This window comes from Triturus cristatus, chromosome 8 (assembly GCF_964204655.1).
Source record: "Triturus cristatus chromosome 8, aTriCri1.1, whole genome shotgun sequence".
Lineage (NCBI taxonomy): Eukaryota > Metazoa > Chordata > Amphibia > Caudata > Salamandridae > Triturus > Triturus cristatus.
Window position 1 is genome coordinate 72,435,593 of NC_140591.1, and position 16,225 is coordinate 72,451,817.

At 45.7% G+C, this 16,225-nt stretch overlaps 1 protein-coding gene across 1 annotated transcript in view; it reads left to right on the forward strand.

Annotated features, from left to right (window-relative positions):
- Positions 1-8,734: 8,734 nt before the first annotated feature.
- FAM162A (family with sequence similarity 162 member A) overlaps positions 8,735-16,225 on the forward strand; it is a 77,493-nt gene continuing 70,002 nt past the window's right edge. Inside the window, exon 1 of the mRNA XM_085621022.1 lies at positions 8,735-8,892. Within this exon, the coding sequence (XP_085477148.1) occupies positions 8,859-8,892 (34 nt within the window). The 5' untranslated portion in view covers positions 8,735-8,858. The remainder of the gene's footprint in view (positions 8,893-16,225) is intronic.

Consider the following 16,225-nt stretch of genomic DNA (forward strand, 5'->3'; position numbering starts at 1 on the left):
GAATGGGGTTCACCGTAGTGACTTGGGTGAAAGGACCTGAGTGCCTGTTTTTATGCACTGGTCGGACACTACCCTGCCACCTCGTCAGTCTGCCCTCCCCTCAGGGCGTATCCAGCCAACCCCGTCCTGGGGTACTTAGCAGCAGAGTGGGGCATAGGCCCCTGCAGGAACCCAAATGGTGGATTTAGCAAGGATTCCTGATCTACCGAACATACGGCAGCCCTGAGTTTTCCCCGAACACAAGTAAAGGCTGGAGTTTTCTCCTAATGCTGTGTCACTAGTTTTTATTTGTTGGTGAGTTTTCTGAAGTGGGTATGAAGTGGTTGTATCACATTGTGCATTTGGATTTACTGCCTATTTGGATTGGACGATTGCGTGAAGGTATTGCCTCCCCAGACCGTCACCCCTCCCTGCTGTGGCCCAGGTGCTTGCTGGGCTGGGTTCCTGGCCTGCTGCTGTGGCCATGTGTTTTGTCAGCCACCTGGCCCTTGCTGCGGTGGTGTGTTTGCTGACTGATTTCCTTGTGGCTGAATGTGCTGTGCACTCAAGTTGATCTGGGCTTGATTCTGTGAATGGGGAATGGATGTATGTCGTTACAACGCACACTTTTACAACGCATGCACTTACAACGCATTTTTTGCAACGCAAAATCCATTACAACGCATTGCATTACAACGCATGACACTACAACGCATTTCTAAAAACTACCTTTACAACGCATTCCATTACAACGCCTACTACCTTTACAACGCATACCATTACAACGCATAATATTAAATTGCATTTAAGGTAAGTATTAGATAGTATAGGGGTAAAAATTACTATTCTAACTCCAGGGGGTGCAACAGTAGGGTAAGTGTTGGATAGTATAGGGGTAAAAATTACTATTCTAACTCCAGGGGGTGCAACAGTAGGGTAAGTGTTGGATAGTATAGGGGTAAAAATTACTATTCTAACTCCAGGGGGTGCAACAGTAGGGTAAGTGTTGGATAGTATAGGGGTAAAAATTACTATTCTAACTCCAGGGGGTGCAACAGTAGGGTATGTGTTGGATAGTATAGGGGTAAAAATTACTATTCTAACTCCAGGGGGTGCAACAGTAGGGTAAGTGTCGGATAGTATAGGGGTAAAAATTACTATTCTAACTCCAGGGGGTGCAACAGTAGGGTAAGTGTTGGATAGTATAGGGGTAAAAATTACTATTCTAACTCCAGGGGGTGCAACAGTAGGGTAAGTGTTGGATAGTATAGGGGTAAAAATTACTATTCTAACTCCAGGGGGTGCAACAGTAGGGTAAGTGTTGGATAGTATAGGGGTAAAAATTGCTATTCTAACTCCAGGGGGTGCAACAGTAGGGTAAGTGTTGGATAGTATAGGGGTAAAAATTACTATTCTAACTCCAGGGGGTGCAACAGTAGGGTAAGTGTTGGATAGTATAGGGGTAAAAATTACTATTCTAACTCCAGGGGGTGCAACAGTAGGGTAAGTGTTGGATAGTATAGGGGTAAAAATTACTATTCTAACTCCAGGGGGTGCAACAGTAGGGTAAGTGTTGGATAGTGTAGTGTAATATTATGCGTTGTAATGGTATGCGTTGTAAAGGTAGTAGGCGTTATAATGGAATGCGTTGTAAAGGTAGTTTTTAAAAATGCGTTGTAGTGTCATGCGTTGTAATGGAATGCGTTGTAATGGATTTTGCGTTGTAAAAAATGCGTTGTAAGTGTAGTGCGTTGTAAAAGTTGCGTTGTAAAGGTTGTTCCCCTGGGGAATTTGCAGGGACTAGCCCAGGTGTATTGTTCTTAGCTCCTAATAAGCCTGTAGATGGTAATGGACAGTCAGGTTGGCCATTTTGAGGCAGTAGCAACATTCTCTAGGGTTTGGCTGCCACCAGTCGTCCTGAGCTCTGCCGCCATAACTTGGTCAGAACCGTCTGGAGTTCCTCGGTGGGGTCCCTCTCAAGACTGGTGCCATTTGCACGCTTGCAGTCAATGCGGCCTGGGGTTGGTTTAACTAAGTTTGTGAGGGACCAGCTTAGTGGAGTTTTTCCGGGCTCGCTCATGATTTTGGTCCATCCTGGTGGGAAATTGCGTGCGGGGTGCATATGGTGGCCAGTCCCCCTCCGGCTCTGGGACATTTCCCATGTGGCCGGAGGAGGCACCTCCTTGGGGTAGTGTATAATTTTCTGGGTGTGCTGAGTTCCCTCCGATGGTCTGTCACTTGGGCACCACATTCAGCAGCAAGTAGGGGACTTCGGGCATGGGGACACACCGCATAGTGACAGCCAATCTTGTTTGTGCCACTTCCGCATTCGGGGAGGTGCCAGAGTGGCGACAGAGGGTGAGCCTGGTAATTCTGGGGGTATGCGCGGTCTGTTAGTCACTGCCAATGCCCCTATGTGCCTTGGGCCAGCCCCCCGCCTAGCCTCGGGGGACTCAGCAGGCATGTGTAAGTCAATGTCCTGGATCTCTTGCTCCTTATGTACCTTATGGATGACATCCCAGTCCTGGATCTAGTGGTTCGCTGCTCGGTGGGGGGCCCTTTGGCCTACTCAATCAGCGGGTTGGGTGACCTAGTTCAGGAATAGCCAGAATCAGAGAGAGCACCTCCACGTCTGCATACGGTGGGGGAGGTACGGACACCTTTCTTTTGAATTCTGGAACAAAATGGTAGACGGGGCCACCTTAGAGACGCCCAAAGTTCTAACAGTGCCTCTCCACTAGCGTTTTTCTACCCTACACATTTGGTTGAATGTGTGTACTGGTGTGCTCTTTTATGTTGGTGTCACAGGTTCCCCCCTCTGGACAGGGGAACGCATGGTTCTTAGTGCGTGCATGCCATTCATGGCAAAATTGATCTAACTTTTTAGCCTGCATGGGGGATCTAGTTTGCATGTGGGTAAAAGGCAACTCCATGATGGGTTTGGAAACTTTTTAAAGGATAGTACACTTCTAACTTCTCAAGGCTTGTTAAATAATCCTAAATTTTACTCTGATTATGGGGTAAAAATGTACAAGGAATTATACCGGCAATAACTACTTTTACTATGAGCTCAACTTAGGATAATGATGCCTCAAAACAACTTTTATAATACATGAAACAACACATATGCTAAATAACAACCGGTAAGAAAGTGCAATGGTTAATTCAAAACAGTGTGAATTGTACTTGAAGCATTGGAATAGCAAATATGAAAAGTGGCAATTCCTTAATATGCACATAGAAGCCTAAATGAGACATAACATTCAACTTGAAACACATTTGCAATAATTTTATCAGCACTACAACATCAAGAAAAATGCATCAACTGAAAACCACAATGAAAATAGAAGAGAAGAAAGTGACAGAGGAAAAAATGATGACTTTGTACAAAAAACCTTTAGCCCACTCCGAGCGCATGCCACTCAATGATGAGAGGAGGCTCTGGGAGGTACACCGGACTGAGTGAGCCTGATAGTCTGTCAATATTGGTTTGGAGACAAAGATAGCAACAATTTACGTGGAGAAGGAGCAACTTGACAACTATAAGCCCGCCTTGGCCAAGCAAAAGTTGCACCTTACTCTCCAAGGTCCAAGTATTTCCCTAATGTCCAAATTACACCCTATGTCACAACCAGGGGTCATGGTACCAGCTGTGTAACGCCCAGTGGTCCAAGTGAATAGCACCTCTCACTTCTTTCAGCTACTTCCAGTGTTAAGAAACCAATAGCACTAAGAAAACTCCTTTAGAGAAAAAATTACGATTGAGATGCTGGCTCTACATCACACCTAGAGCCTATGCGTGACTTCTGTGTCCTGCCTAGTGGTCCAAACAGTGATGCCCGACCCCTGTATCACATCCAGGGATCAAACGAACCCTCTCTGTATTGCCCAGCGGTCAAAGCGTTCCCTGTATCACACCCAGAGACAAGCGCATCCTTGGTGTCTCGCCCAAATGTCCCTGCGGTCCCTGTATCCCATCAGTCCCTGCATTAGTCCCACGTTATCTCTGGGCAGACATCGCCTGCCCCCTGGTTTATTTGACAACTCGGGTGCAGAGGTGCACTTCCATCAGTTATATTTAAAGGGTGTTCGGCATAGCACACGCGTCCCCTCTGCCCACTAGTACACAAAGGGCGGGGGCAAAGTTACACTGGAGGCTTATATTGATCACAGAGGTCTAAACGCTACCCAGACGCCGTCCCAGCATGTGCCTACATATGAGAAGGGAGAAGTTTGTTAGCCTCTTCCCCTCTGCCCGTCCATGCCCCAGAAGCACCAGCTCCTCGTCCTCCTGGCGGACGATGAACATGTGGGTTTACTATGACCCAGAGCACCCTATTTAGTAAGTATTTGGACAGAGTTTTTGTTTCTGTCCCTTCTCCCACTTGGTTTTCAAACCCTCCGTATTCTAAAAAACAGAACCGTTCCTGGCACTCCTCCCTTATAAAATAACATGCTTGTGCGTATTTTTGTGGGGTGGGGGAATCATGCAGATGTTGCATCTGGCCTCTTTTCAGAAGCCACTGTTTGTTTTGAAATGGCTTCCCCAAAGTGCACAGGTCAGGCAGCCCCAGTCTGCGTGCAAGTTCAATGTGGAAGTTGCATTGTGTACATTTAGAAGTGAGACACATTTTTGGTTTAGACAGTGGGGTGGAAGAGGCTCGGAGTGTCTTTGAGCTGCTGTCCCCTCTTGAGCCCTTGTGGCATTCACCAAGTCATCTCTCCAGTGTGCAAGTCCAAGGAACGGAGCCCGGGAAAATGAGGACCATTTCTCATCCGTCAGATCACACTCGCTCTAGAAACAACAGTACAATTAGATGAAAGGACTTTTATTGTTTTTTTCATTCAGTCCTTCATTTATTTATTTCTCTATCAATTCCGTCCTGGGCGACTCACTGCTTTAGAGGTGGAATCTGTGAAATGTCTGGAATTAGTTTACAGTTAATGTTCACAATGAGCCATCTATTTATCTATCTATCTATCTATCTATCTATCTATCTATCTATCTATCTATCTATCTATCTATCTATCTATCTATCTTTCTATCTAGCTATCTATCCATGCGACCGTCTGTCTGTCTACCTACCTAACTGTGTGACAATTCAGTTCGTCCGTCAGTCTGTCTGTCTATCCTTTCATTGAACAGTCGGTACTTCCGTCAACCAGCCTTCTAGGCACGTGTGCACGCACACTATAGGTTTATATAAACACACACATTAATGATCTGTGTGCGTCCGGTACTGTAAGATTGAATCATTCCTTCCCATGAAGGCATGTGCTCACTTTTGCTTCAGTTTGTGTACCTCTATACAGGGGGCGGGGCGTAGTGATTTCTCGTTTCTCTGACACCCCTCGAAGCCACTAGTACCTGGTGCTCTTGAGTCGACACACCAATTGCTCCAAGTTTTTAGGGCCATGTTTGAGATCTGAAGGATAGAAGGGCACTGGCACTGCCATGCTCTCTCTGCCTGGGTCAGCAGGGCTCTCACAGGGCCAGCACTCTGCCCTGACACCCAGTAGTGCCCACATTACTTCGGGGCAGACACCGGATGCCCCCGGTTTTATGGTTGGATGCACACACAAGGCAGTTAGGTCTGGTGGACAGAGTGCCACTGCCCACATGCGTTCTCTGCCCTGGGTAGCAGGGTTTCCACAGGTTAAGGTCTCTGTATTGCAAATTGTAAGTGAGCCGCTGTTTATGTCCCCATGTACACGGTTCACTGTGATTACTAACAGAGCCGCTGCCACTTTTTTGTAAATATTATCATACAAATTAAATATATTTCTAACAGAACAACGAGCAGCAGGTCTAAAATAAAGTTAAACTCTGCATATCTGTCTTCTTCTTCCACAACGTCAGATGTGTATAAATATAAAACTAATCATTTTAATTGCATTATTGCTTTTCTCTTATTATGTGCAGCCAAGCCTCACGCTTAGCTCACTCTGGGCAAAGGAATACACGTTTTGTCCTCTATTTACATATGTTCAATGCAATTTTATTTGTATAGAAAAAAAATTAAGTATGTATAAAAGCGACCTCGACATTTTGGTAAACATTTGAATTGTGAGTGAGGTAGGGGGAGCGATGCACAAACCACCTATCCCTCTCAATCTTCCGTTCAATCTATTCTATACAGCTCTCACCCCTATTTATTCACCATGCCACATAATTCCACTACATAAATACACTACACACCACACAATTCCACCCCACACAATTCCACAACTAACAATTCCAATACAAACCACATAATACCAATACAAACAACATACATCCACTCCACTGCAAACAAAAAAACAAGTAAAAAAACTATCATTTAGAATGCCAATAGCTCTAACTTTCAATATGTGAGACCGATTGCATTACAAATGCTTGTTTATTTGAGCCTTCAAATGCCTTCTTGCAAGAGGTGCTGAAATGCCGCCGACCGCGGCCCCCGCAGGGGGCCACTACAGCAGACGGCGCCCTAGTGCCACCGGGGTACCAGTCACCCCTCCCCACCCCCTCCCAAGGGGAGGGGGCAGGGACGCCGAAAGGTGTCCCCCCTCTCCTTATGTTGGCCGGATGGGACGCAGTAGCGCGTCACTTCCTGGCCCCTGTGGGGAAGGGGAGGCTATTTAGCCTTCCCCCACCCTCCTGGCGACCTCTTTGTCGCCCTCCACGCTCACAGGACAAGGGTTTGAGTCCCGCTAGCGCTGTCAAAGTGTCATAAGGTGGCATAATTTCAACCTCTTCTTTCTGCAGGGATGGTTCCTTTCCAGCTAGTTGCAGGAAGCCCTAGACAGGAGAGGTTGCAGGTAAGACTATAGCGGGTTGGTGGGGGGCCCTGGCTGCAACGGTGAGCCGCCTCCAGGGCTGTGGCGGAGTTACAGGGCGATCTGGAAGCAGGCCGGTACAAAGGGTACCTCTGCGCGGCACCATAGGGGGTGCCTGAGCCAAAACCGAGGAGCCTCATGGGAGGGTCCCGGAAGCCGTGTCGGCGCCCCACTAGTCCTGCGGGCGGTTGTGGGCCTGAACAACCAGGGGGTTTGCTATGCGACGCTCCGCCCCAAGAGGGGGGGCGTGAGTAGAAGTTACCAACGGCACGTGATCGGAGAAAGAATCAACTGGATGGCAGCAAAGACGGGGTTCGCTCCCGCGCTGCCCGGCTCATCAGGCGGGCAGGCGGCCCAGTTGGTTGCCTGCCCTTGGATCGCCCGTAAGATAACCCACCCATTACATATCTGGATTATGTAATAAACCTGCAGCAATTTTACCCAACTCAACAGTCTGTGTGTGTGTTATTTGGGTATGCATTTTGGGGGAGGGGGGACAGAGGGGTGCCCCTGGTGGTACTATGCATATGCCCCTTGTTTTAGTTTCTTAAATAACTCTTCCCCTTATTTTGATCAGAATGTACCCAGTTTATGTAGGTTTACCTTAATCCTTTCGTATAGGAGTCACTTTCCAAGTCACTCTCTGCTGGCTCAGCCTGCCCTGGCAGTCACTTGTGTCAGTCAACAGAGCACTAAACCGAGAGTAATGGGTATAGTGTCACACCGTGGCAGGGGCAAAGAGCGGTTAGAAACAGTGTAGCAGCAAGAGGGCGAGTTTTGGAAGGTGGCCTCCAAACCCCCCCTTCCCACTCTTACATGAGGTCCCCGCCGCAAGAATCGCCAGCAACCCCCTCCCTCCCCACTCTTCCATTCGCCAGCCACGGGTGGCAAATGCAGGCGCCACCATGGATGGCATAAGGCCTAGCTACGCCGCTGGTTAAAAAAGAATAAAATAATGTGGTCTGTGTTTTTGCTGGTCTTTTACCTTCAGGTAATTACTGATGGTCCTCACAACGAGTGGTTAAACCCTTACAGAAGCAGAAACACTATCTTTGTGAGGACCAGTCCCAGTAGTCTGAGTAGTGTGTTTAGGTACTTTCGAGAGAGTGTATCTAAAAACTAAAAGTGCAGTTATATTTGCCTCAGTCCGCTTTATAACCTTCCCTACCATCAAAGCGCTAGTGGTGTTAGAATAGTAAATACACACTTCATTACAATAGCCGATCCTCATAATAATGGGGTAGGGAGACGCGTGCATGTACAGGGGAACTATGGAAATTTCACACATAGCAGTCTGAAAACTTCGCATCTGGGTCTGTGACGTGACAACCCTCACATCACCTTCATGAAAACTCTTTTAAGACAGCTAATTTCCGACAACTCTTTTTGTTGCATCCTGGCAACCAGATTCAGGAGAGTGCATGACTGCTTTAGAAATCCAGCATAACATAATGAAATTTTTTGTCTTTCAAATAAATAAATGTTGATACATACACGTTTAATAAATGTTAACATGTTCTCTGGGTCTATACAAGCCTCACACTACATTGTGCAAATCACAATATTTACTGATGAGTCGAGCAAGGCCAGGAGAAATGCGATAGTAAAGCCATAGAAGAGGGAAAACAATTATAGGTGCGTAGTAGTTGCATATAAACCCGTCCACTGACAAAAGAGAACATCCTCCACAAGCATCACCTGCCAAATGTTTCTGTTCATTATAAGTAACACGTTCCAAAAAAAATCAATAGAAGCTTAAAGATGAAAATAATGAGACTTCGATGAAAAACTGGTTCGAACACGAAGGTGAAGAAACTGCACAGATCTGTGCCAAAGCCGCTAACCATTGAAGCGAAGTTGCCCCTTTCAAGATGGCGCCGGCCGCCCCAGTCATGGATTGGCCGGACCTGACGTACCACACGTGTTTGCTGGGCTCTCTGATTGGTCGGGTGGCAGCACGCACCGCCCCCTTCCCCTGACATTGAAATCCAGGTCCTTCCAGGTGGCGCCTCGCAGCGCTATAACGGAGCGCCTTACTCGCGGCAGCAACAGCTGAAGCCATGTGGAGCCTGGTCCCTGCGCGCAGAGCCCTAGGTAGGCGCCCGTGGTAGAGGGGCAGATCCTCAGCAGTGGTGTGTTGATTGTGGCCCCTCCTGGGAGGGGGTGGAGCCCACCTTCACCTCGTCTTCGTTGAGGGCAGTGAGGGATGTTAACTGTTGTTACTGTTCTCGGAAAGAAGAGGGGCGCCAAAGTAGGGGTGCGGCTGCGTTGTTGTTGGAGCAGGGTGGGGTTGTGGGCTCTTCTGCTATGAGGCGCCCCACAGGTTGCTGGGTCTGTGGGGCCACTGCCTGAGACGCCCCGCAGGTTTCTGGGTTTGTGGGGCCACTGGCTGAGGCGCCCCACAGGTTGCTGGGTCTGTGGGGCCACTGCCCGAGGAGCCTCACATGTTGCTGGATCTGTGGGGCCACTGCCAGCGGCTGCACTGTTCCTAGGAGAGTGCCGGTGTTGTTGCTCGGCGATAGTCGTTTAGCTGCCGAGGTTCCCAGGTCCATGTCTGACTAGTTAGGCCAATCCCATTTTTTTTCTTGGAATTCTGGGACTGGTAGCCCTGGCTTTTATACTGGGTTACATAAGACTACAAGTGCACGAATTCTAAGGGGAAAAACATGACTGGACAAACTAGTCACGCATGGACCGAGGAACTTTGGCAGCTGTCAAGAAGTTGCACTGAAAGTTTGTTTTTTGTTTTCCTTTTGGAGGCTGTCGCGGTGGGTGTTACTTATTGCTAGTGAACGTTGCTGTTTTTTCTATTAGGCTAGTGAGATGCTTCTTGGCACATGTGCGCCTTAGGTCCTCTTGTCTGTTCCCACATGGGGCAATAGGGGTGCTGCTGCTGTTGATGGGGTGCGTATGGGATGCTCTCGTTCCCTGTTCGGTTTAAGTAGGAAGGTGTGCAGCTGCCTTGTCCTTGGAATGATGATGGGTTATTTATATATTCTTGTTGTCAACAGCTGCTCTGTTCTAGGGGACGCAGAGGTGGGTTCTGCTGTGATCCTGTGTCCTTAAAAGTGGTGCTGCTCTATAAGTTGAGGCTTCTACATCTCCACGGTGTATACACCATGTTGAACTACAGGATTGCTAAGGTTTTATGTGCCCATGCCCTAATTGCATATAAGCCTTGTGTTCTCAGAAGATACTGGATGGAACAGTTGTTAACATGTTTTAGTAATATACTGATAAGGCACAATTGTGACTTGTGATATCGTTTTTGTGTTGGAGAAGGGGAACTGGTCTCTTGGTCTTGTTGAATTAAGTGTTGTGGATGTTTTAATACACGTAGAAGCATTGCAGTTATTATTCTATTGTTTTGTAAGGATGGTGCATGCTGCAGACCCCTCTTGGGGATGAGGGCAACCAATGCTCTCAAAGTTGCTGCTGCACTATTATCTTAGTGACTAGGGATCTTGAGTTGTATTGTAATTGCATTTATATGGCGCTTTCCACCCCGACGAGGTGCTGAAGCGCTTTATGGCGGCTAGTACGCTACTCTGCAACTCGTAGTTAATGATCAAGTCAGTGGCTAATAGTTATTGTTGTAGATTTGGTGTTTATTTGGTTTAGTGTTTTGGTTTTAGGAAACTGTTTGAGGCATTTCCTCCAGTGACAGATTAAGTTAAAATGAGTTGGGTGTGCTCATTAAAGTGAGTTCATGTAAGTGGGAACAAAAGGATAAGTACATGGGTGGGGGAGGTTAGATATTGTGAGAGTACAAAAGGAGGTTACGCAAAAAAGGAATTTGAGATTTATGACTGAAATGCTTAGATGTGCTAGAGAAGTTAGAAATTTCATGAATGTTTACTCAGAAGGAGTTTGATTTGTAATGAAGAGTATAGTTATTTTACTGAAGTATGGTCTAGTAAACCAGGAAAGTGTGTAATGAAGTAGGTTAGAAGGTGCAGCACTGGTGTGTGCTTTTCTGTTGGCAGGTGAGCACTTTTCCCTTTATGTAGTAAGGGGGTTAATCACCTGCTGAGGTTGGTTCTTTTGGCATGCTGCTTTCTCTTCTCGGGACTTGCTTAATATAACGAATTTTCTGTATTTGATTCCTACCCAGTTTCTTCCTTGATAGTTAAGTTTGAATGTACAAAGAGGACACTTCTTTGGCTATGAAATGTGAGCTCTGGTGTGTCCCTGTATTCTGATACCTTCTATTGAATACTGAAAAATTGCAAGCATTTCCCCTCCCTTCTTTCGCCCTCTTTCCCACATGAGTTTTAATTAAGTTACGCTTTCACTTTCCAGGAGGACGGGCAGCAGAGTCTTCATGGTAGTTATGGAAAAAATGAAATATGGAAAAGTGTAGTTAAATTATTGCAGGCAAGCTCTTGAGCAATGAGACAACGCAGTCACTTCCTTGGTCCTCTGTTTTCTAATGTGAGTGTGTGAGATTGTGGTCTTGGATAACGCACTAACGTGGCATGAGCTGACCCTGGGAGGAGCTAACGTTCTGCCCTTGAGTGCTGTACAACAGGTGCATGACTGGTAGATAATTGTGAAGGATTACCCTTCACTAAGGACAGATAACGACTCTTTTTAACATGTGGCTGAGGATCTCTTATGACGTGTTCTCCCCTCATGGCCTCAGTTCTTGCCAGTGGGCACACGACCCTTCTGTAAGTCAGGGAAGGGGTAGTTGATCCAACAGAATGTCTTTATTGCCTAATGCCCTTCCCCTAAAAAGCAGCATTCATCAGGGATCATTCCTTTTCAGCCTTGTACCCTACTTTATAGCATTTATTTGAGGAATTCACTCTACGGTCGATTTAATGGGGGAGGTTGTGCATGAACAGTGTTTTTGGCCGGTGTTCATTTGCTTAAGTATTGATTTTAGATCGTAAATTAACATTGCTGGCTTTTAGCCTAAGGATTTTGTATAATACATTGGCTAGTAGGTCTTGGGTGTCAGTAGGCACTGAGAATAACTTTTAAAAATATTTCTTTAGCGAGGGTAGGCACAGTCTTTGGCTTTTCCGGCAAAAACTGGCATAACATAGAATTCTGTTATGAGCTCTTTGGTGGAAAAATCTTTTGATAAATACACTGCGTGGTTTTCCCTAGCTGGCTCGTGCTGTTCATTTCCTTTGTTGCAAATGTTTGTTGGCATAGTCCAGTTGTGAGTTTACTGTTGCTCCCATTGTTAAGAGCTTCCTAAGGGAGTAGAGTGAGATGTTAGCATAGCATGCGTTACTGTCAGTGGTTCAAATGTATGCACGTTTGCAAAATTAAACATTTTATTACCTTTTCAAAATGCTCAGACTGCTCCTTTCATATACCAATGTATGCAGAAAAACGGAAGCACACGTTGTGACTGAATATTGAAAGTAAACAATGTACCAAAAGAATATTTGCAAGGACCGAGACTGAATGTTTTGTTGCTAAACTACAGTGCAGTTTGTTTGCTTTAAAAATAAAATGTACCAAATAATACAACGTGAAAAAATAGACAAAGGTTACCTACAGTGTTGCTAAATTATCATAACATTTTTAAGGACAACTGTATAATTTCTGTCATTTTTAATAAAACCTTGTTAGGTGTATGGCACTATTTAAAGGAAAAGTAATGGAAAAGCAGCGTAAATCCATAATGGGGGCAACAATGAGGGCTCCGTTTCAAAGTCACAAAATTGCACGCTAAGGCCTGTGCAGATGTCTGACTTTACGCAAGTCAAGTGATTCTGCACAAGTAGAGCTGGAAATCTGTGGTATTTTCTGGTTTCTAGTCCTATTTCTATTTTGTGAATTCCATTTTCGAAACGGCAATTATATGCATATCTTTTTTCTCATGGTTATCTACCAAGCAAGTTCATTTGTTAAATCTTATTTATTTTTGCTTAGAGCAGAAAATATTCCCTCCCTGGAGAAATTATTTTCCCTACACCTAGCTTTATGGCCGTGTAGTCCATTTTTAACCCTTGAAAAAGTTGTTTATTCTTGCACTTGTCAGGAGTGTCTTTCTGACTCTGTCCAGTTTGGGAATGGGTTGGAGAGAAGTTGGTGAATACTCTTAAAGATGCAAGTTTGTTGGTGGGCACAAACTCTTTCCTGCCCTTAAACAACCACTTCTGGATGACTTCCAGCACACACGTAGATTTGTACACAAGTATTCATGCAAGTAAAGCCTTTTAGAGTGTAAAACCAACTTTTGCACATGTAAGCCAAACTTTCATGCATAAATATGCCATAGGAATTCGACTCTGTAAAGACTTAGTTTAACTATTTGCATTTTACAATCTAATGGGGTGAGCGGTTCCTTGCTCATGGACACTTTGTTGGGTTGTTCGGGTTTGAGTGACTGCATTTTGACCTATGTTAAAAAAAAAAAAAGATGAGCACAAATGTAACGCGACGATAGTCCTGGTCCATACAACCGCTGCTGTTTATTAGTAAGTAACACACCAAGTGTGTTGCCTTTTCAACCGTTCTACGTTCTTGCTACACAAGTCAACATATTCTTGCCTTAACTGTTACAAATGCAGTCAGGGAACTGCCTGTTGCCTCCCCGTGATATCTGCAGCTGTCCTGTGCTGCCCCCTGGCGGCCAGTCCCGTGTACGGCTTTGCCAGGTGCCATCCTCGGTACCCACTGCCTACGTGCCAGGCCTGGGGATGAGGGGCTAACAAGTGGACGTGCGAAGCTGCATGTCTCCGCCTGAGTGGGCTCCCTGGCTCCCGGGGAATAGGGGGAGGCTGAGCCTGAGAGAAGGATTTCTGAACACAGACACTAGAGGAGGGTGCGTGCTTCCCACTAAAATGACCGTCCTTTGCTTTATTACAATACCGCATTGCATATTTTTAACAGTAATCCGTTTGATGACGTTCTTTGCTCTGACTTGCAGTATCGTGTAAATGAAGCCTACACCACACGGGGAGGTGATAGGCACTGAGGTGTATAATGGAGAAAGATAGTGGAAGGCGAGGGTGTTGTCCGCTTTTTATGCCAGTAAATAAACATGTTAAGTTCTACACACTTAAGCATAAAGCTATGTGTATCAGTTACATCTGAAAATGAAGTTGCAGCTCGCGCACTCAAGTGTTTTTCTTTAGGTGTAGGACCGAACGCAGTGTGAGCCTTAACAGCCCCTCGGAGTGCGCTAGTGGCCTTTGATGGTGACCTGCTGCACTTGGGGTACTCCAGTGTGAGCCTGAGCAGGCCCTCGGCGTGCGCTAGTGGCCTTTGACGGTGACCTGCAGCACGTGGGATACTCCAATGGGAGCCTAAGCAGCATTCGCATTGTTTCATTGCCTTCTGATTTAGATCTGCTGCAGGCTGCGTAAAACTAGAGGAGTTGTATATTAATTCATTGTAATGAACTTGAATACTGTGTATTATATTGATTGGTTGGGAGGTCTCTTCTTTTAAATGTATTGCTTTTATGATTTAATTTTAAATCGAAATAAAGCTTATTGATTGATTGATTGCTGCAGGCCACTCATGGCCACATTGCCTTCTGACGGAGATCTGCAGCAGGCCGCTTGTCATTTCAGTGGCCTCTGATTGAGATCTGCACAATGCGACTCGTTGTTTCATTGCCCTCTGATTGAGAGCTGCAGGCCACTCATTGTTTCATTGCCTTCTGATGGAGCTCTGCTGCAGGCCACTCATTGTTTCATTGCCTTCTAATTGAGATCTGCTGCAGGCCACTCGTTGTTTCATTGCCTTCTGATGGAGCTCTGCAGCAGGCCACTCGTTGTTTCATTGCCCTCTGATTGAGAGCTGCAGGCCACTCGTTCTTTCATTGCCTTCTGATGGAGCTCTGCTGCAGGCCACTCGTTCTTTCATTGCCTTCTAATTGAGATCTGCTGCATGCCACTCGTTGTTTCATTGCCCTCTGATTGAGAGCTGCTGCAGGCCACTCGTTGTTTCTTTGCCCTCTGAATGAGATCTGCAGCAGGCGTTGTTGTAGGGATTCTGCGTATGCACAGAACTATGCGCAGGAAACCAGAACCTTAGAGAATTGTGATGTACCAGAAACTCCCCTCAGAACCCCTTATCCGACTAGCTTAGTGTCACATTCGTTATCCGAGATTTAGCTCGGCAGTCCCAATGTATAGACAACCCAGAACATGCGACTTAGTTATTCTCAGGAATGGTGGGAACCCGAAATACCCGTTTGCACATATATATTAGTCCACAACAGAATAACTAAGACACAGTAATAGTTTAAAGAATTTATTCATAAACCTCGAGTCCTGTTATACAGTACTTTGGCTAACATAAGCAGACAAATGGTTAAGATCATTAGCATTGTTACAATACCATAGAAAATGAAAGGAGCGATCATATTACTAATGACAGTGGAAAACAACCACCCTCCTTTCGCTAGCAACTAATAAAATATTATTAGTCTATTAGAAGGTCTCATAGGCTTGCATAGGGGACCCCATACCGTATAGATCAGCTCAGGTGTATCACATCACAGGATCAGCTCAGTGTTCTCTGCAACAGCTCTTCTATCGAATGCCCTAATAATATGCTGCGCTGTGATATTAAAGCCCACGACTTTCTGGTATTTGCAGCTGCGTGCATGTTGTGACTAAACAGTGGTACGATCACCCTGAAGATAATCAGCCGGCACCGTCTAGTGTCCTAGAACAGTTCTTTACTCGATGTACAGACCAAGGGCACTAGCAACTGTTAAAGATGTATAAATAACATTCACTTGAGACAAGTCTGCATTTCTCAAATGAATAACATGTAACAACAGTGTCGGGTGCAAAGGCAGCAAAAGCAACAAGATGTTTTTCCAACAGCTAACGTGATTGAGCTAACTTAGCACTGTAAATAGGGAGTGGCCTAAAACCACGTGACATCCCCCTTTGATCGAACCACTGTACAACCAGGGGTGAATAGTCCAACAGAACGCAGAGTTCAAGATCAACGATGCAGACTAAAGAACTTGAAATGTGAGTTCAGAAAGTGAGAGGAAAATTTTTTTTTCGAAAAAGAGAGAGAGAGAGACAGAAAAAAAAATGTAAAAACACAATCCATCGTCCATAGAGGCCAACGATCGTTTGTGAGAAGATAGAAAAAAATTCACTCCATTGAACTCGCCATCCGGCAGTCAATTTAGGAAAGTATAAGCAGCATATGTAGCTGCAGCTTCCAGTAGAAAATCATTGGAGTTATCCGCAAAATTGGCTGTCATCCAATTCAGCAACGAAAAAGAACACACGTGTTCCACCGGGAAATGAGCATCAAGCACTCCACGTGGACAAGAAGCAGGCATCTCGATGTAACTTCGTGCCAGGAAGTCGACTGCTGCTTTCTCGATATCCCATAATCCAAGGACTCCATGCGCCGCACCCAAGGCCATAAACCCGACTCCAGAACAGTCAAACTCATGAACCACTAAGGGATACATCAGTCG